At 36.8% G+C, this 21,889-nt stretch overlaps 1 protein-coding gene across 1 annotated transcript in view; it reads right to left on the reverse strand.

Annotated features, from left to right (window-relative positions):
• The window catches only part of LOC141347546 (3',5'-cyclic-AMP phosphodiesterase 4B-like), a 162,013-nt gene that overhangs the window by 112,651 nt on the left and 27,473 nt on the right, over positions 1–21,889 (reverse strand). Inside the window, exon 2 of the mRNA XM_073852547.1 lies at positions 1,901–1,996. Coding sequence (XP_073708648.1) covers positions 1,901–1,942 — 42 coding nt within the window. The 5' untranslated portion in view covers positions 1,943–1,996. The remainder of the gene's footprint in view (positions 1–1,900; positions 1,997–21,889) is intronic.

Here is a 21,889-nt window from a genome sequence, read left to right on the forward strand (position 1 = left end):
TTCACTGTTATTTTTATGCATCTAACATATAGACGAAAACACATTTCTGATGTACGTTTAAATATGTCATTAACAACTTGTTCTGTTCTGTTCCGTACACATTGCGTAGAATTTCTGTAAATGTGGTTGTCACTACCTGTATTTTTCAGGAGTTAATGCGGTTGTCAATACAGACCTTACTCCCGTATTTTAGTGAGTACAGAACGTAATTAAGGAGTAAACAGTGAACTGGCAACCAAATTTAGCCAATTTGGCCAATGTCTGACAGACAAAATGGCACGAGGTAAGGCTGTTTTTGATGTAACCTTTCCAAAATTATTATAAGTCATGAATATAAGTGATTTAATGAACTGGAACAGCCTACTGATAGCAGTTTTCTTATCACAGACTCCTGTCAGGAAGAGCAGCCAATCCTAAAACCTTTACTAAATGTTTTTGAAGATTTTGTAAAAGACTGACTTGATATTGAATAAAAAAGTATTGTTTATGAACTGTTCTTGTCCTATATATATATAAAAAATGACGAGTGCATTTTTTATTTTTTAAAATGAAAAACCTTCAATAGGTTGACTGACCCAGCACTATGTCAAAAAACATCCCAGCAAATGGGTTAATGTATAAAACCCAACAAACTTGGTTAAATAACCTAGCATGTGTTCTGTCTAATATTTACCCAGCGAATGGTTTTTAACGCAGCATTTTTTAGATTGTACTTATGCACTATTCTGTGCCTTGTAGTATAAATAGTACACTTTAACCGAAAGATTTGCATCTTTCCTTAAGCTGAAGAGAAACCATCAGACTTTGAAGCTGGAGGACAGTTTGTTTTGTTGAACAACAATTTGTTGAACAACAGTGAATATCAAGTGCATAATGTATAAATACGTCAACTGGGACACAACTATTAATTCTACTCATAAAGACAGTTACTTGTACAGTTACTAAAGGTGGGAAATTGAAAAATCCTCAACATTAATGCACAGACTGACAGTTTTCTGAAACACGCAAACACAGACACACTGAATGATAGAAGTCAAAGTGGACTAAATATCAGCATCTTGGTGCAGCACAAAGCCAAATCACACAGGATGTCAGAATAAAGAAAAAATCTTAAGTAAATCCGCAGGTGTTCCCCAAGGATCTATTCTGGGTCCATTGCTTTTTATGTTGTATATCAATTATCTTCCATCCGTTTGTCCCAACACTAACATCCACATGTATGTAGACAACACTGTTATTTATATACACCAAAGCAGTGAGTCATAAGTTGCAAATGATCTTACAAAATGCCCGGTTCATGTCACAGCCTGGCTAAAACAATGCTGTATATAGTTAAACAACTCTAAAAAGTATTTATGCTCTTTTTTACCAAAACTAATAGCTCAAGTGTAGTGCCAGATGTTTTGGAGTTTTTCAGTTTCTTGCACAGGCCGATTGTTTTGTGTCCTAACACCTCAGTGCATCGTCATGAGCCGCAGGGTTTAATTTGGTTTTGTCTGTGTATGTTTTTTTGCCCATTGACTGCCATTAAATGACTGACAGACTGCAACGGTTTGAGTTAAAAATCTTCATTTGTGTTCTACTGAAGAAGCAAAGTCACGTACATCTTGGATGCCCTGGGGGTAAGCAGATAAACATCCACATTTCATTTTTGGGTGAACTATCCCTTTAACATCTTGGTAACAAGCTAGTATAACTACTCTGAAACCATTGGAGTGTTTGTATAAACAATCACTAAAAACATTATCAAAAATATTCATTATACAAAACCAATAAGACATTTACAAAATGCCTGGATGCTCAGTGTCATGCTCGACCAATCAGAATCAAATACTGACACACATTAGTCAATCAACTAGTCATGTCTGGAAATATGTAATTCTGTATCGGTAGTACTCACCTCATTAGGTGACACAGTGAGAACGCTCCGGCTTTTCCTCATCTTCTGTGAAGTTTTCCTCTCCCTGTCTCGCACAGGCCCGCTCCGCTGACACTCCTGCACAAAACATCAACACAAACCCACACAATCAACTCTCGCAGCAAAGACAGAAAGAACAGAAGAAAGAAAAGACATCTGACCTTACTTGCTCGTGAGAGAGATGCCTCAGGGTAATGTTAAGATAGAGAGTCTTTCGCTATTCTTCAGTGAGAATGATAAAGAGAGCAGCACATTTTGTCTGCAGTCTGATAGTGACAAGCATCTCTTAAACCCTCACAGTCACCTCTTTATCAGCTTCTGCGCTCAATATTTTTTCCCGCCTGTCTAAACTGACTTGCAAAAATGATCTTAAGGAGAGAACCCTGTACAGAGACTGTTATGGAAGCAGTTTTACATCCCTTGTGTATGATTCACTTCAGTAAAATATCAGTTCAAAGAGGAGGGATTTACACCCTAAAACCACATGGGTCAATATTATGTAAAAAGCTGTACATAGAGCAAAGTGTGTCATTTTTTAGCCTCTAATGGTACCAAACAAAACTGCAAAAAATACCCTTCTTAAGCCATGCCTTAAAATTGTTAGTGACCAATCCTACCTTAGCAACTGTTGCAGTGCAACCATTTTCTCTTGTCGAATGTAAGTCTTTGAACGAAACACAATTTTACAGAAATTCATCATTTACTCACCCTCATGTCGTTCCAAACCTGTATGAGTTTCTTTCTTATGCTGAACATAAAAGAGTATATTTTAAAGACTTCTGGTAATCAAACAGTTGATGGTCCCCATTGACTTACATAGTATTTCTTTCCCTACTATAGAAGTCAATGGGGACCAACAACTGTTCTTCAAAATCATTTAAAATATCTTTTTTTGTGTTAAACTTAAGAAAGAAACTCATACAGGTTTGGAACAACATGAGGGTGAGTAAAGATGACAAAATATACATTTTTGGGTGAACTATTCCTTTAAATATGGATTTTCTATTTTCATTTGATAGCTAAATAGTTAGATATAGATAGTTAAATTAATAGATTTATGTTATGTTGTATATCTTTCAATCAAAAATTATAGATAGAAATGCTTTGCAATATTACAATTCATTCCATCCCACATATTAATTATTTTTAATCAATTTTTACTGCTTTATAAGTACATCTTACGAAATCCTGCTATTTACATATGTCTCTAGCTGAGACATTCTGGATGGGACGTTCTGTACAAGCGAAGGGTCATTTAGAGGATCCTGCTATGGTCTATGGTTGTGTACTGAATGAGAATTATCATACAGATTGGCTGATTTTTATAGCTGAGCAAATATGTGACTCTGAATGAATGAAATATTGCAAACTAGTTTGAATATGATTTTCAAAAAGCAACATTAACCATCAGGAAAATAATACATTGACAATGTGATGTTGCTGTAAATTGGAGCTGCTCAACTGTAAAGACACCAAGTGATTTTGAAAATTCAATTTAAGAAACATTCTATGGAAGAAAAAGACAGAAAAACAACAGCAAGAACACTGTCTGAATGAAAGCACATATACAGATTTATAAAATGAATACAGTGGAGATTAGAGAACAACTTATAATTTCCAACATTTTAAGGTCACTGCTTAGTCCTATTTGAAGTTATCATAAAGGGATTAGAAGGGCAGTTTTTCAAGCACAATTCATAAATTTGTTGTATTCTGAAATCTGAATAATAATATTCACAGTTTAAAAAACCTAAATGAGATACTTGAAAAAGAACTCTGATCAAAATAAGAGAACATCTAGAAATACCTCGATGTTATTGGTGTTAATCTGGCACCTGGTGCTAATTTCCTTTATTATATGGCAGCATGATGATCAAAACTGATGCTAAATGGCAGAATTTCTATAATTTTCACTGAGATTCCAAGATGGCGGGCTGCTCTAAAGTGACTAAACTCTGCGACAGGAGGTTGGCCAAAGGGACGACCATTTCAACCATTGCAAGAGAAATTGGTCATTCAAAATCTGTGGAAGATTCATTCAAGTCCCTCAAAAACACTGGTTATACAAGTAAGACAAATGTACGAGAAGACAGGACAATGCAGAGTACCTTAATAAGAGTCGGTTCAACACTGCAGCTGGAATTGCTTGCCAGTTCAGTGCTAAATAGGGTAAGGATCTGTCTCAGCATGTTTAAGAGAAGTTGGACTGAAAGTGCACTCTGCAGTGAACAAGTCTCTCATCAGCAGGAAGAATCAAAAGGCTAAACTCACCTTTGCTGAGGAGAACTGGTTCACTTTAGTGATGAGAGCCAGTTTAATACATTTGGGTCTCTTGGGAAATATTTTGTTCGGTTTCAAGCTGAGGAAACACTGAAGCCCAAGTGGGTATAAAGAAGTCAGTAAAAGGTGACTTCAATTTTTGAGAGATAAAGATTAACAATATTTCATTAAAAAATTAAGTATTTATAGATTGCTCTTTACTTTTCTCTATCTCGACTGTACAGGTTTGTTATGCATCTCTACAGTAGTTTATTCATTTCTCTTTCTTTTCCAACAACAATAACAAAAGTAATTCAAAAGCAGTGGTATAAGAAGTGTTTTCTTCCCCCACCTAAGTAATCATTAATGAACTTGGCTGAACATCTTGTATTTTATATGTTTCTGCAGCCACTGCCAAGGTTTTCTCCTCAGTATCTCTTTAAGGTTGTGTTCTCTTGTCAATCCATCAGCCACTTATGTTTCTAGCTCGATCCACAGCCACTGAATGCGACGGACAGTGCAGGCCACAGGGAATTGGGAATTTGGCAGCTGTCTCTCAACAGCTGAAAGCCTGAAAAGCGTGACTCCATAACCACTTTCTATTGATTTGACCTCTGCTTTCTTAGCCTGTCTGTTCAGTGTGCTCTCAGCAGCCTGGCCATACTGACATTAACCAGAGAAGGAGTTAGATGGCCTGTCGAGTCTAATGTAAGTAAGAGCTTGCTTTAAATATTGCCACTGTCACTGAATTCATGCAGCGTGTAAAGGAGTCTGGCAGCATGTGTATCTTTTATATGACAGTCACTCATCATTAGACACTTACAAAGGGGGAATTCCAATTTTTTTGTCCAGTGCGACCCAAATAAGGATTTTTTTGAGAACATTTCAGGTGATTTTCAAGGTATGTTCATTTTTAACAACCAATAACTTGACATTAATTGACATTTTAAAGTTTCTGAAATCTGTAAAAGGCTTGCAAATGACGATTTGTTTTATATAAGTGCAAAAAAAAAACCTTATACAACTATGGAAATACTTTTTTAAAAAGTAATTTTATATGTAAGAAATGTGGTCGCAATTATGACATATAAATTCACATTTAAAGAATTCTGTCATTAATTACTTCACTCTCATGTTGTTCCAAACCAAAAGACATTCATTCATCTTTGGAAAACAAATTAAGATATTTTTGATGTTTTTCTTAGCTTTCTGACCCTGCACAGACCAGCAACACAACTAACACATTCAAGACCCAGGAAGACAGTAAGAACATCGATGAAAAAATAAATGACTTTATTCAACGATTTCTTGTCTTTCGTGACAGTCTTCAACTCGTAGCTTTGTAAAATTAAGGTTGAACCACTAATGCAGGGGTGGCAAACTCCGGTCCTGGAGAGCCGCAGCCCTTCAGAGTTCAGCTCCAACCCTAATTAAAACTCACCTGGCTGTAGCTTTCTAGTAACCCTTCAGACCTTGATTAGCTTGTTCAGGTGTGTTTGATTAGGGTTAAAGCTAAACCTTGCAGGGCTGCGGCTCTCCAGGACCGACGTTCGCCACCCCTGCACTAATGTCACATGGACTATTTTATCGATGTCCTTATACCTTTTTGGGCCTCGAATGTGTCAGTTGCGGTGTTGTTTATGCAGGGTCAGAAAGCTCTTGGATTTCATCAAAAATATCTTAATTTGTGTTGAGAAGATAAATGAAGGTCTTTTGGGTTTGAAACGACATGAGGGTGAGTCATAACAGAATTTAAATTTTTTAGTGTACTGTTCCTTTAAGGGAAATATTATATAATCACATTATGAGATATAATGTTGCATGATAAAATATTGTACACAGTATATTATCAGTGGCTTAGATTAGCCTGGCTGAGTGAGAGCCAAGAAGTTAAAGCTTAAAGTTAAAGCTGCAAAAAAAAAAAAAAAAAAAAAAACCTCCTTTAAGCTTAGAGGTTCAAAGTGCTCTGCAGTCTACATTTCAACTAGACAGTTATCAGAAACTCTTGAAATAAAAGGACGAGGAGTCTTACAAACCTCTCATATCCATTTAAAGAATGGCTGCTCACATGCACAGCAACATCAGGAAAAACATCAGCTTCACAGTCTAAGGGCCCAATTACCTATTTACCTATTCACCTCTCCTCATTCAAAGAGTAAATGAATGATAAATGTGTTCTAATATAATACTGTAGCTCCTGCAATCTGCACAATCACCAGCCTACAAAAGAAATGGAGGTGAGTCACTGCCAGCTAAATTACCATCCCCATTAAATCTATATACGCCCCCCTGTTAATTACAAAGTCTTGTACAGATGCAGAACGAATATGTCAGCATCTGTGAATCTCAAATCCTGTTTTTCTTTACATCTTATGTTCTCACATAGAGCTCAATTTCACACTTTGTTATCTGGTTTATACAAATATTTGCATTTTGCATGGAATCGTATTGTGTTAGTCATTGTATTCGTACTCAATTTCATCTTCTCGTATGTTTTATTCTTGCCACTGTTTCTTGTAAAGCTCCTTTAGAATAATAAGTATTGCAAGAAACACTTAAAAAAAACAGAATGGAATTCTAAATAAGATTTGTTTTTTCTTCAGCATAAAGGTCAAGTTTGTTGTTTTGCTCTTCGCTTGCTTTGCTCACTTTCCAACAACAATATTGAGCTTTAAAACAGCCTCAAATGCATTGACGACTCTATTCTCATTAGACAATCACATGAAAGGGTTATAATATTTGAGGCGTCCTCTGAGCAACAGCACAATCGGGTCCCACTGCTGTCGTTTCGTCGTTCTTCTGTGAAAGGCTCTGACATCCTGAAAATAATTACTGTGACTAAAGCTCTTCGTTTGCCAGATGTTTTGACATGCGACAGGCAGCATGTATAATGCCCCTTCAAGCAAATGTACATACTCTAAGACAGAATGTTTCAGTGGTTAAACACAATTAGTTACAGTCTGTTTGAATGAAACAGAACTGGCAACAAGACTGAGAAAAAAAAACTGTTTCTATGAGACAAAGTATTGATTTTACTACCTGAAATATGTACCAAAAAGTATATATCACTGCTGTTTCCAACAGAATTGAACACTAGAGGCGAGCACTTGTAATCGTTTTTGTACAAAGTTATGATTACAGTTCCATATGTTTCACTTTCCCAACATAACAAGCTTGCTCGGTAGCTAAGAAGGCATGGAATTGGACTTAGGATGCAGAATCCCTGGGTACAAATCCCATGAAAAACATTAAAAAGATGAGAGATCGAAAAACAAGCTTAAATGGCATGCTTGTGATTGTGTTTTTACACCACATTCGCTTTTGTTCATACTATCGGGTAGGTTTAGGTGTAGTGCAGATGGTACGTTATTTTAAAATGTCAAAGGGCACCACTCAACGAAAATTTTACGTCGATAGCATGTACAAATCAACGTCACATAAAACGTACCATATGTACAGGGCCGGCGTTAGCCATTTGGGTGCCCTAAGCACAAATGCTTGGTGCTTGCTTGTTCGTTAAATATAAGTTTTTGACTTTTAAAGTAACGACCAAGCGCCCAGCAGCAGAGAATGAGTTGATCATATTGTGTTTGATCAATTTTGCCTTCTCAGATAATCACGACTTGCCTAAAATAAATATAGATCTAGGCCTAAAAGAGTTAAAGTATAAAACAATGTTCATTTAAACGTTAAAATAATATAAATGTGCGGTATTAGGCACATATGCAATCGTTTGTACAGAGAGCCGCTTTGCAGGACATGGAGGCGCCAGCGCAATCACTTGCATTTTTGCAGTGGAAACAATTTAAAATACTCCGTCATTTTTGCTCATAAAGGTATGAGTAATACATTATTCGGAACTGTAAAGGGTCTACTTTTATTTGTGTGCACTCACAATATCAACAAAACGTTGCAAACGGTGTTTGAAACGTTGAAAACAAACATGATCCCCTCATGTCATCTCAACAGGAGTTCTTCTCAGCAAAACTCAGCAAAAACATAACTCACAGACAAGACACATGTATTTATAGAAAGCTTTAAATTATTACTTAACGAAATAGAACAAATCAAAAACAAAAACTATTTCATTATGTAGTTTGTAAAGATTAATTTTTCTCTAAAGGCGCGTCCAAAGTGGAAATGGCGATCGGCAACTTCATCCTTGCTAGACACTGACTCAGAAAACAAATGAGCAATAGGATAAAACACAGGCGGTGAATATAAACACTTTTATATTAGTTTAATGTTGAAATTAACATTGTTTTATACCTGAACTTGCTTTTGTATATCAACATGCTTTAGACATATTTTATTTGTTATTTATACTAGTAGCCTGTTGTGATGATTTTTCACGACCCAGATTTTTTGGTGCCCCCCCCAGGCACTTGGTGCCCTACGCGCAGTGCGTGGTGTACGTGTGCGGAGCGCCGGCGCTGCATATGTACATTCATCTGCTCAGAAGAAAAAAACAACAGCACTCTTTTAGCCTCACTCAGTGGACATTTCACATCGAATATGTCACAAACCTGCCGCTACGTATTTGTATCTTGCGAAAACATTCCCACAGGTATGTTTTCGTCATGAGATCAGGTTGTGATTTTCACCATTATACATTATATTGCCAAAAGTATTGGCACATCCCCTTCTAATCAAAAGGTTTGAGTACTTTAGTCATTTCCATGAGTACAGATCTTAATGTTTAAGCATGTAATGATGTTCTAGAAAATTGTGTGCTTCTAATTTTATAGCAACAGTTTGGACAGGACCCTTTCTGTTCTGACATGACAATGCCTCTGTGTACAGTATATAGCAAGATTCATAGAGAAATGATTGATTCAGTCATTGTGGAAGAACCTGACTGGTCTGCATAAAACCAAGTTCTAATCCTGCACTCCTCTGGTGTGACTTTAAATGCAGACCTTGAGCCAAAATCTCATCACCAAAAACCAATGACTTATGGACAAAAATATTGGGACACCCCCTTCTTTAGAACAAAAAAAGACACTTCCAAAACTGTGGCAACAAAGATGAAAGCATAATTCATGTATTTAAGAATTGTATTTCCACCTCTGTTGCACCAGTTTTGGAAGTGTCTAAAATGACTTCCAAAAAATAACCATATGTACAAGTCATTGGTGTTTGGTGATGAGTTTTTGGCTCAAGGTCTGCATTTAAAATCACACCAGAGGTGTTCAACTGGGATTAGGATTTGGCTTTATGATGACCAGTCAAATTCTTCCACACTGACTGAATCAATCATGTCTATTTGATCCTTGCTTTATACACATTTACACACAGGCATTGTCGTGTTAGAATAGTAAAAGGTTGTGTCCAAACTGTTGCTTTAAAATTAAAAGCACACAATTCCCTAGAATATCGTTATATTCTTAAACATTAGGATTTGTACTCATGGAAATTACATTAAACTACTTAGAACAAGCTGATTGGTTCATGTTGCATACGCAACCAATGGCTGGTTAGCATTCACTAGAGCATTTCACAGCATGCTTTTAGAGTTACTCTAAAACCCTCCACCTCGCCAAGATCAACCTGTTTTGATCTGCTACGGGTTATTTCTAGTAGCTGTTTCTAAACTGCAGTCTGTAAGTCACCTACAGTTGGTCAATCACTGTGTGAAAGTTCATTGAGAAAATCTAAACATACTTCCCAGAACAGATGAGAGTTAAAAGGTTTGGACTTGAGTAAAGGAAATTGATGACATACCACATCAGCTTTTAACAAATAATGAAAAACTACTGGAACAGAAATCCTCATAGAAATATTTTGTTACTATGCTATGCTTCCTTGTTGCTTTGTGTATTTTTTATAATAGGGAACATTCCCATGGGAATGCTTGGTGAGAGTCACGCACACCCATATGGACATCAAACCAAACCAATAATGGTTACGGCTGGATAATGAGTCTTTAGTGTTTAATCTGTCCTAATGATCAAGACTCGATGAAAATGACTTCATAGTCACTGGGCTGCTCTCCCCTCCAGTGAGGCAATTTAGGTTTCCTTAATAACCTGTGTCTGTAGCAGGGGATTTCTTCTCTCCTTCTCCGGTATAGCAATAATCCAAAGTGTAAGAGAGGAAATGGCTTACGTGAACCAGGGAATACCAAAATTTTCTATTAAGCTTTAAAACTAAGAGGAAAAGCAGAGATATATAAAGTGACAACCATTAGCTCCTATATCAAAACACATTACATTTAGAGGAAAATAAGCAACCCAGGCTCATAAAAAAGTTGCATTTCTGTAACACCCTAATTACGTTCTTACTGTACGTTTCGTGAAATGTCTCCTATACCAACCCAACCCTAAACCTACCTGATAATGCTAATCTAACTTCCTTATGTGGATTTGAGCTTTGTCAAACCGTAGTTTCACAGGGTTCGTACTGGAGCACTTCATCACTCAAGTGCAACGCCGTATCACGTGAACTACCCAGCAAACCTACTGAATTACAAATTTAATCATATGAAGCTGTATATGTGACGACAGCTTCATCAGTTTTCAATTTGCGCAGGATGTTAAAATGGTTCTGAAGTCATAACATAACATTCTGCAAGTAATTTATGAAAATTAGGCTTTATTAATCAAAACTCTATACCTGTAAATCATACTTTGTGTGAATGGAATAAAAGTTGTCAGAGTTTTATTGTCTCTAGTGTTCATTTCAACTGGAAACTGCAGTTATTCATACATATAGGTACCTGTTTTTTTTTTTTTTTTTTCAGTTTTGCAGAAATGTATAGAGGCATGTATTTCCAATGAGCCTATGTTGAAAATAAGCCCAAATTTGCTTAAAATTGGATAATTGGTTAATTGGATTCACTCAATTATTACCAGGACAGGTGGTAAAGAGACCAGAATACCTCCAAAGATAAGCAAACAGGTGGTGAAAAGACATATTTTCTCTACAAGCTGTAATGATCCACCATTAGCTTTTTGCAAAGCTCATCTGAACTGGTATAAGATACACACAGAAAACTTTGACAGGGCCAAAAGACATCATACAGGGTTGTTTCATTAGACATGAGTGCTAAGAACATACAGTAAGTGGCAATGAATCCCAGCTTGTGAGTATTGCTAACTTCACAATAAAACATTCTTTTGGTTTAGAGTTTTAGTAGAAAATACATTTTCAAATCTTTCTTTTCCAAATGCTCTCATAATCTGGTGAGATTTTTGTATGTAAGTACTGCAACAGATGGTATGACCCACACAGAGCCCTGATCTCAACCTCATCGAGTCAGTTTGGAATTACATGAAGAGACTAAAGCAAGTGAGGAAAATGCCAGCCAAAATCCATAGATGAACTGTGGAAATGTTTCCAGGATGCATAGAGCAATCAATCTGACACTGGGATTTAGCTAGAAGTTGTTCAGTAACAAAAAAAATACATTATTTGTGCCATTATTTACAGCATAAAACATTTGCACAGGACTGCCTGCTTTTGCACCTATGGCTTAAATAGGCTGCAAAATGACAATGTTTCTTTGAAAAAACTACATCACACAGCTCAAACCTGACATTATCTGCTGAAAGTGAAAATAACATACTATTTTATCAAGTTGTTTACAATGCCATTACATTCCTCCAAGCAATTTATCCAGGTAAGTCCCTTAACTTCCCCGATTAGAAAGGCTCTTTCAGTCAAAAGTGCTGTTTTGCTTTACGGCTTGCTTAAGCTTTTAAAGTGCGCTTGATGGTCAGCCATGCACCACAGTTTTATTTAACCGAGCCCAGATAACATCCCTCAAAGGAAGCCTGACATCAGAAACTCCAGTCTGCAAATTATGCTCATGGCGAATGCTTTTACATCACACAGTGTGAGCGGTGTGCCGACATCAAATCAAAAGAGAGGAACAAACAAGAAACAGCAAGGCACAGATGCTGTACTGTTGTATGAGCAAAACGTATCATTAGAAAAGTAAAGACTAAGTGACAAGGATTGCAAAGACAGAACTTTTTTGTCACTCACTAGTCTGCCAACTCAATACCTGAACACAGGAGGATTCACAGACATCAATTATGGAGCACCAGCAACAACAATGAAACAGCACAGGAGCTTGTTAAACACACAAACAAGAGCTCCAGGTCTCAGGAGGAAATAAGTTTGTGAAAGCAGTATCTAAGGCTTATCAAATTTTAAAGGTGTCATCATCTGATCTGTTAAAAAGTTAACGAGAGACTTATTGCACCCAGCGGGTCTGGTGATGGAAGATCTGTGTCTTTTAAAGCTGTCCCTACGGGGCAGAAACAAGTTCCTGGACGTCAGAAGAACACAGGAATCAATGCATATGAGGGTACCATGGATATTTCCTGTTTGTTTAATGTAATGTGCTGTGTGCAATGGATTCCCAGCTGACGTAATCTCACCACTAGATAGCAGTCACACTGGCATTCTGCTGTCAGATGGGACATGGGCAAATACAAACACATCTTCCCTTCTGCTGCTTCTCCAAACTAGAGTTCTGAGTACAGCAGTTCAGGGCAGCTATCTGGGGAACCAGCACCAAGAATCAGGTACAAGCCAGGCTCATGAAAATATGTGCCTCTATATACATTTCTGCAAAACTGTAATTATGTACCTTACAACACGTTTCACAGCACTTTCAAAACACGTTGGCAAGTTTTGATTATGCTGGTACAGGCACATATTGCTGCGTTATTATTACGGTGCTTGAGGTATAGCGGCTGTTCAGAATTCAAATAACAGGGAGTGGCGCTAAAGGTTAATGCTCTATCGTGTTGGAAATACCAACCTTTAACTACCCGACAGTGTCAACAAATGCAAAAGTTATATAAAAACGCATTTGTTGATGCAGCTATTTTTACTTCCTTATGCGGATTTGAGCTGTTTTTTGTAATGCCAATTCGTGTGAGCTTTCGAGTAAACCTACTGAATTAGAATTCAGGTATTAGCATTCGATATTAAGCTCGATATGGCGTAGCTTGTCAGAGATTTACGTCTCTGTGTATCAATTGCCGCTCTAGCGGGAACCTGAGCGGAACGCACGTGATGGAGATTTACTACTAATCAAAGCACCGGCTTCATTGACTAAACGCGCCTCACAATATCGTTCGATATATTGCCCAGCCCTAAGCTTTATTAATCAAAACTCTTTGTGTGAAGCTTTACTGCCTTTAGTGTTCATTTCAACTGGAAATTAGAGTGATTCGTACATATACAGTGAAGGAAAAAATTATTTGATCCCCTACTGATTTTGTATGTTTGCCCACTAACAAAAAAAAAAAAAGATGAATCTATAATTTTAATAGTAGGTTTATTTTAACAGTGAGAGACATAATAAAAAATAAAATAAAAAACATTTAAAAAAAAGTTATAAATTGATTTGCATTTAAATGATAGAAATAAGTATTTGATCCCTTATCAATCAGCAACATTTCTGGCTCCCAGGTGTCTTTTATACAGGTCATGAGCTGAGATTAGGAGCACTCTCTTATAGGGAGTGGTCCTAATCTCAGTTTGTTACCTGTATAAAAGACACCTGTCCACAGAAGCAATCAATCAATCAGATTCCAAACTCTCCACCATGGCCAAGAGCTGTCTAAGAATGTTAGGGACAAGATTGTAGACCTACACAAGGCTGGAATGGGCTACAAGACCATCGCTAAGCAGCTTGGTGAGAAGATGATAACAGTTGGTGCGATTTTTCGCAAATGGAAGAAAAACACAAAATAACTGTCATATCTGCCTCAGTCTGGGGCTCCATTCAAGATCTCACCTTGTGGAGTTTCAATGATCATGAGAATGGTGAGAAATCAGCCCTGAACTACACAGGAGGATCTTGTCAAAGATCTCAGTGCAGCTGGGACCATAGTCACCACGAAAACAATTGGTAACACCCTACGCTTCGAAGGACTGAAATCCTGCAGTGCCCGCAAGGTCCCCCTGCTCAAGAAAGCACATGTACTGGCCCTTCTGAAGTTTTCCAATGAACATCTGACTGATTCAGAGGAGAACTGGGTGAAAGTGTTGTGGTCAGATGAGACCAATATCAAGCTCTTTGGCATCAACTCGCCGTGTTTGGAGGAGGAGTAATGCTGCCTATGACCCCAAGAACACCATCCCCACTGTCAAACATGGAGGTGGACACATTATGTGTTGGGGGTGTTTTTCTGCTAAGGGGACAGGACAACTGCACCGCATCAAGGGAACGATGGACGGGGCCATGTACCATCAAATCTTGTGTGAGAACCTCCTTACCTCAGCCAGGGTATTTAAAATGGGTACTTAATGACTTGGAGATGATCTGCAAAGAGGAGTAGGACAGAATTCTGAAAACTTCTTTGTCAGTGAGCAAATGTACAATATCAGCAGTGGATCATATCATTTTTTCCCCGCACTGTAGGTACATTTTGCAGTTTTGCAAATGTACCTGTATATTGAGGCACGTATTTCCTATGTTGAAACTTTCTGGTCAACGCTTTCTGGTCAAATCCATGTGAAACGCATTCCAATATCTTCCATCCTCATGCTAAATTTGCTATTGAGTGGATTCCTATTAAATGACTGGATTCCTCCAGCAAATATTTATCAGCTGTTTATAAGCACTATTTATAGAACACATTTGAAAAAATCGTAAAAAAAAAAAAATTGTGTACACTGCAGTCTCTGACCTCAAAGTCATTGAGAAAAGATGAATCACTGTCTGACCAGGTGAAATTTTGGTATGGAGATAAAGGTTAGGATCATGATATTTTGGAAGTCTTATACCTGAGTGTATATTAGAACAGTTTGCTGTTAGATTTTGGGATCTAATATAGTGCTTGAACCCGAAAACAGTGACATTTGGACAGTTTTTAAAAATGAACTAAACTAAATATACTATTATACAATGACTTGTATATGTTATATATGAACCGTTTTAATCAAATCGGTAATATAGGGGAGAAGCGCACCTGGTGATGTTTATTTCACTGAAAAGTTATTAAAAGAATCATAAAACCTATTAATGGCTAAATTTACCTTAGAAATCAAAACTGACCATACAAACTGAACTGAGGTCCTGATACTGGCAATACTGATTGTGATAGTAGGTTATATGAGATTAAAATATATATATATATATATATATATATATATTATATATATATATATATGTGTGTGTGTGTGTGTGTGTGTGTGTGACCGTGGACCACAAAACCAGTCATAAGGTAAAATTTTACAAAACTGAGATATATACATAATATGAAAGCTCAATAATAAGCTTTCTATTGATGTATGGTTTATTAGGATAGGACAATATTTGGCCGAGATACAGCTATTTGAAAATCTGAAATCTAAGGGTGCAAAAAATTAAAATAATGAGAAAAACACCTTTAAAGTTGTCCAAATTAAGTTCTTAGCAATGCATATTACTAATCAAAAATTACATTTTGATAGGTTTACAGTAGGAATTTTACAAAAAATCTTCATGGAACATGATCTTTACTTAATTTCCTAATGATTTTTGACATAAAAGAAAAATCAATAATTTTGACCCATACAATGTATTTTTGGCTATTGCTACAAATATACCCCAGCGACTTAAGACTGGTTTTGTGGTCTAGGGTCACACACACACACACACACACACACACAAATATATATATATATATATATAATTACTCTTTCTAAGACATCTTGTCACTGCATGTACAAAACTTGACCTGTAATTGTGCTTCCGCTTTACTCATTTTGTTCTTAAATGAAAAACTTCTGACTTGTTATTGTATCTGTTAATTGGAAGCTGTGAAGCATGCCATTCATAATGAATAATAAAAAGGAAAACAGTGTGAATGTGCTTCTTTTCAACCTATTCAACTTGCAGCATTCACAACTACATTAATTCATGAATTATTTAAAAATGAATACAGCTCTGCTCTGTTGAATGCATTCAAATATGTATCAGGTCGAGTTCTGCGATATACCTTAAAGACCATTACAATGTCAATTCATTTTAGACAGCAAACACTAACATGAATAGCCAGACATACAGTTTAGCAGAAGTGATGACTGATTGAATTCAATTTTCATCTAAACATCTTCTAGTTGTATCCAACAAGCAGTACCAACAGACATTATAAGCATAATGAAACATCTTTAACCCTGAGAGACCAAAATATTATTATTAATGAGTAAATGAATTTAATAGATTACTCCACTTTCAAAATATAAATTTCCTGATAATTTAATCACCCCCATGTCATCCAAGATATTCATGTCTTTCTGTCTTCAGTTGCAAAGAAAGTATGTATCCTATAGGCTTATTCAACGCGAAAATTAAACAAAGACAGGGTTTTCATAATTAAGATAATGCATTAAAATAATATGGTAAAACACAACAGTTTGCAATATCAAGCAGCAGTTTTGTACAGCTAAAAGTAGCTGGATGCGGATGAGACCAGACCCATAAAATGTACAAATGCCTACGCCCATTCTTATGACAAAAAATAATAATATTTTGTTTAAAAAAATGCTGATTAAAAAATAAAATTGTTTCCAAGTATTCAAGTAGAACTGCTTTCTTATTCTTAAAAAAATATTTCCCAGCAAGCTAAGAGGCTTAAATTAGAATATTTTCATGATAGTGAACTACAGCATTCCTCCAGATTTCTGACCCCACTGTAAAGTACACTTAGAATTCATATTTAGACAAAGGCTTACAGCAAATGCTTTGACCTTTATAATGGTCTGCTAGAGGCTGAAAGTTCAGGGAGTTCAACACATCAGGCCTCTGACACTCTCAAGGTCTTCTGATCTTTGGACACTTCAAATTCTCACTGACCTATGATATAAAACCTGAAAAAAAAAAACATATTTAGATTTGCAGTTGTTTCCTGTCTTTATACAGTAAAGAGCCTTTTCAGTAAATTAGAAGGTTGAAAGAGCAACCATCAGAGCAACCATCTCTCTATATATACACTGCTCAAAAAAATAAAGGGAACACTAAAATAACACATCCTAGATCTGAATGAATGAAATATTATTATTAAAAACTTTGTTCTTTACATAGTTAAATGTGCTGACAACAAAATCACACAAAAATTGTGAAAATCAAATTTATTAACCCATGGAGGTCTGGATTTGGAGTCACATTCAAAATTGAAGTGGAAAAACACACTACAGGCTGATCCAACTTTGATGTGATGTCCTTAAAACAAGTCAAAATGAGGCTCAGTAGTGTGTGTGGCCTCCACGTGCTTGTATGACCCCCCTACAACGCCTGGGCATGCTCCTGATGAGGTGGATGGTCTCCTGAGGGATCTCCTCCCAAACCTTGACTAAATCATCAGCCAACTCCTGGACAGTCTGTGGTCTAACGTGGCGTTGGTGGATGGACCGAGACATGTTCCAGATGTGCTCAATTGGATTCAGGTCTGGAGAACGGGTGGGCCAGTCCATAGCATCAATGCCTTCGTCTTGCAGGAACTGCTGACACACTCCAGCCACATGAGGTCAGGCATCGTCTTGCATTAGGAGGAACCCAGGCCGATCGCACCGGCATATGGTCTCACAAGGGGTCTAAGGATCTCATCTCGGTACCTAATGGCAGTCAGGCTACCTCTGGCGAGCACATGGAGGGCTGTGCGGCCCTCCAAAGAAATGCCATCCCACACCATTACTGACCCACTGCCAAACCGGTCATGCTGGAGGATGTTGCAGGCAGCAGAACGTTCTCCACTGCGTCTCCAGACCCTGTCATGTCTGTCACGTGCTCAGTGTGAAAATTCGCTAGTGGCGAGTTCGCCAATCTTGGTGTTCTCTTGCAAATGCCAAACGTCCTGCACGGTGTTGGGCTGTAAGCACAACCCCCACCTATGGACCTCGGGCCCTCATACCACCCTCATGGAGTCTGTTTTTGACCGTTTGAGCAGACACATGCAAATTTGTGGCCTGCTTGAGGTCATTTTGCAGGGCTCTGGCAGTGCTCCTCCTTGCACAAAGGTGGAGGTAGCGGTCCTGCTGCTGGATTGTTGCCCTCCTACGGCCTCCTCCACGTCTCCTGATGTACTGGCCTGTCTCCTGGTAGCATCTCCATGTTCTGGACACCACGCTGACAGAAACAGCAAATCTTCTTGCCACAGCTCGCATTGATATGCCATCCTGGATGAGCTGCACTACCTGAGCCACTTGTGTGGGTTGTAGACTCATGCTACCACTAGAGTGAAAGCACTGCCAGCATTCAAAAGTAACCAAAACATCAGTCAGAAAGCCTAGGAACTGCGAAGTGGTCTGTGGTCACCACCTGCAGAACCACTCCTTTATTGGGGGTGTCTTGCTAATTGCCTATAATTTCCACCTGTTGTCTATTCTATTTGCACAACAGCAAGTGAAATGGATTGTCAATCAGTGTTGCTTCCTAAGTGGGCAGTTTGATTTCACAGAAGTGTGATTGACTTGGAGTTACATTGTGTTGTTTAAGTGTTCCCTTTATTTTTTTGTGCAGTGTATTTTCTGAACTACACAATATCTATGGTTGAACTCTGAATTAATTATTTGATTTAATTTCAATTTAAATATAATTAAATAAATCTCAAATACTTAGATTTGGCAGTACTTAGCAGTGGCCACATTGCGTGGGTGATAGAAATTGTAAATGTGATTCTGCCAAAATTGTGATAATGTGTATGAGTTGTTTTTCTTTCTTTTTTTTATTTACTCTAAATTATTTATTTAATAGTTAATCATTGCACAACTAGGTTTCTGAGGGTTATAGATGAAGAAATTAGTATGCACTGTTATATATATGTAAACTTAAATATGCCGCCCACTGAAAAGTACTAAGAATCTGAAGTGCAGATACTTACTGGAAAACCAGGCATTAAGAAGAAAGACTTTGTGCACAATCTATAGATCACTCTGTAATCCTAAGATTAAACATCCAGAGGCTAAACTGCTACAGTACGTGCAAAGCCGATGCAGCCTCTGCCCCCAAATGACACCAACTTGTTTATTGACAACTAGTCATGCAAGTAATGCCTTTAGGGCTGTATTTAATTGCATTTCTGAATCATAGTTGCTCTGCATATTACATCTGTCATTAGCAGCTATTTGTGCATATACATTTGCTGAGGCAGATGAAAGGTCAAACGAACATTGAAATAATTGTGTAAAAATTGCTCATAACATCCTGAATGTTACAAAATGTTTTAGCTGCTTGAAAAACATAAAAAAGTCATCTATTTTAACCATCAATTCTAACTCAAAAAGCATAACTTGGAAATATAAGCATTCCTAAACAAAAATATAGAGCACTTTGGATATTAAGAAAAAGAATCTATTTTAAGAGTTTGCCTTCTCCATATCTTGCTTCCATTCTATAGTTGTATTTTCATGTAAATGCACAGTGGATGCAGCTGAAGGGAAGGCTGATTTCAAAAGACAAAGCTTTAGTTAGCTTTTACGAGTTGAAACGGAACCAAGCTGCCAAGCTGAATGGAAGAATTATGGCTGCTGTCATAAGCTTGTTGCAAAAGACCAGTGCCACCTCATCCCCAACTAAGATTACATGCTGAGAAACACATACATTATAAATACTTTTCTTTATATTTTTGTGCATGTTTGTGTAGGCATGTGTTTGACAGGGCACGGTTATTTAAATGTCCAGATTTTTTAAATGAACATCATTATGAGCATATGGTGTGACAGAATGGCTTCTCTCAGATTTTTCACTGAAATAAATACAATGAAAATGAATCCCAATTTAGGCTGAAAATATCTTAAAGGAAGATGTAGTGTTAAACAAGTCAAGCTCTATCTACGCCATCTGTGGTCTGCTGTCAATTAGCGAAGGAAATAATGTAGACTCGCTAGTGTTGTCTATGTAAAATCTTTCCACTCAATAATGAGGCTTAGCTGGTCAGCAGCAAAAAATCAACACAAATTGGAGATTCATGGACGAGTGAGAGGATTCAACTGTGTTAAAATGGGTTTCTCACAAGAGAAAAAAAACACTGAGGATTATTAAGATGAATGGAAGAATAAGGCAGACAATAGTTTACAATTATCCCTTACAGAGGAGAACAAAACCTTTTTTGTATTTTCTGTATTTGAACCTATAGGTAAATATGTTTATTTATTAGGTATCAGGTTGATCAGGCTTGATCAGATTTTTTGTTCCCTCATGTTTGGTGCACAAGTCAAGTACAATAAAGGGATTGAAGTCAATCCAATGTATACAGAGTTGTACAGAGAGTAAATGATTTCCGTGATGCAGAAAACGTGGACAGAATCGTGGAATCCAGTCATAAAAATGGAATTTACTGTATAAAGCGGAATGTCACGGAATTTGCCAAATTTTGGATGAATAAATCAAAAGTAGGTCAGTACACTTGAATCAAAATGCAATGTGTATTAGTGTCTCTGAATATTAAGCAGCAAAAAGACTATTTAAATATGAATCCTGCATATTCTGTGATCTCTGTGTGATTGAATGGAGTAAGAACCCTTTAAAAGTTTAAAAGTTTAACTTGAAGAGAACTGTGACAGAAATATATTACTTAATGTAATAGCACAACAACAACAACTAATAATAAAATTATTAAAACATTATTTTATAAGGAATATTTACCAGGAAAAAATTTGTTACCAAAATTTATTTACCAGAAAATGTAAATGTACAACACAGTATTTCAGAAAAAAGAAGAGAAAAAGAAATAAATCTATATTTATGAATGTGTTTAATCAACTATAATTTTCTATTTTTTAATGATAATATATTTTAATAGATAATTTAGATAGATAATGTGTACTTTTGTAACTGCACACAACAGAAGATAGTCTGAAGAATGTTTAAGCTCATTGACAGACATTTTTCAAAATACATTCTGTCATTTTGAATTATAGATAGAAATAAAGTCATACAGGTTTAGAAGGCCATAAGAATGAGTAAATATTGACTTTTTAATTTACGGGTGTAATATCCATTATAAATAAAAGATTTAAAGGAGACCTATTATGCCCCTTTTTACAAGATAATATAAATCTCAGGTGTTTGTGAAGTCTCAGAATATCCCACAGATCATTTATTATATCATTTAGAAATAAAAAATGCCTATTTTGAGTGAAAGCAAAACATGCTGTTTTCATTCATGGCTCTTTAAATGCAAATGAGCAGCTGCTCCCTGCCCCCTTTTCCAGAATGGGGCTGTGCCTTTACAGCTTGTTTCTCTGATATTCTGCTGAAAAAACATTTGTTTGGTTTTGATTATCATGTATATTGCGCTGAAATCGTGCATTTTAAAGCCATATCAGTTTAAACTACTAATATACGATTTATACTGTCATACAGCATGTGAGTATTAAACTAAATTGTCTTTCATGTCTTATTGCGCTTAAACTGTCAAATACACTCAAGTTTATGTTAAAAACACGCAAGTTACAAAAACAGTCGGTTATGTCTGTGAAGGTAAACAGCTGGAAATAAACAGTACAGTAAATAAATGAATAAATCCACTGCTCTCTTGTCTCCTCTGAGGCTGGGACTTTAAATGTTCTGTGCTTGTCAGTTCAGCCAAAGACAGAACAGTTAGCATGTTCAAACTTTTTAAATGACGTTAGAACTGGTACACCGTTGTCACTTGCGAAAACAGAATGGCAGCACCGTGGGTGGAAATGTGCATATTAAGGGCTGGTAATATTATAATAAGATTCCCTTCTTATACTTCACAGGGAGAGCGAAATCTGAGTGGCAAA

The sequence above is a fragment of the Garra rufa genome, chromosome 12 (assembly GCF_049309525.1).
Source record: "Garra rufa chromosome 12, GarRuf1.0, whole genome shotgun sequence".
Lineage (NCBI taxonomy): Eukaryota > Metazoa > Chordata > Actinopteri > Cypriniformes > Cyprinidae > Garra > Garra rufa.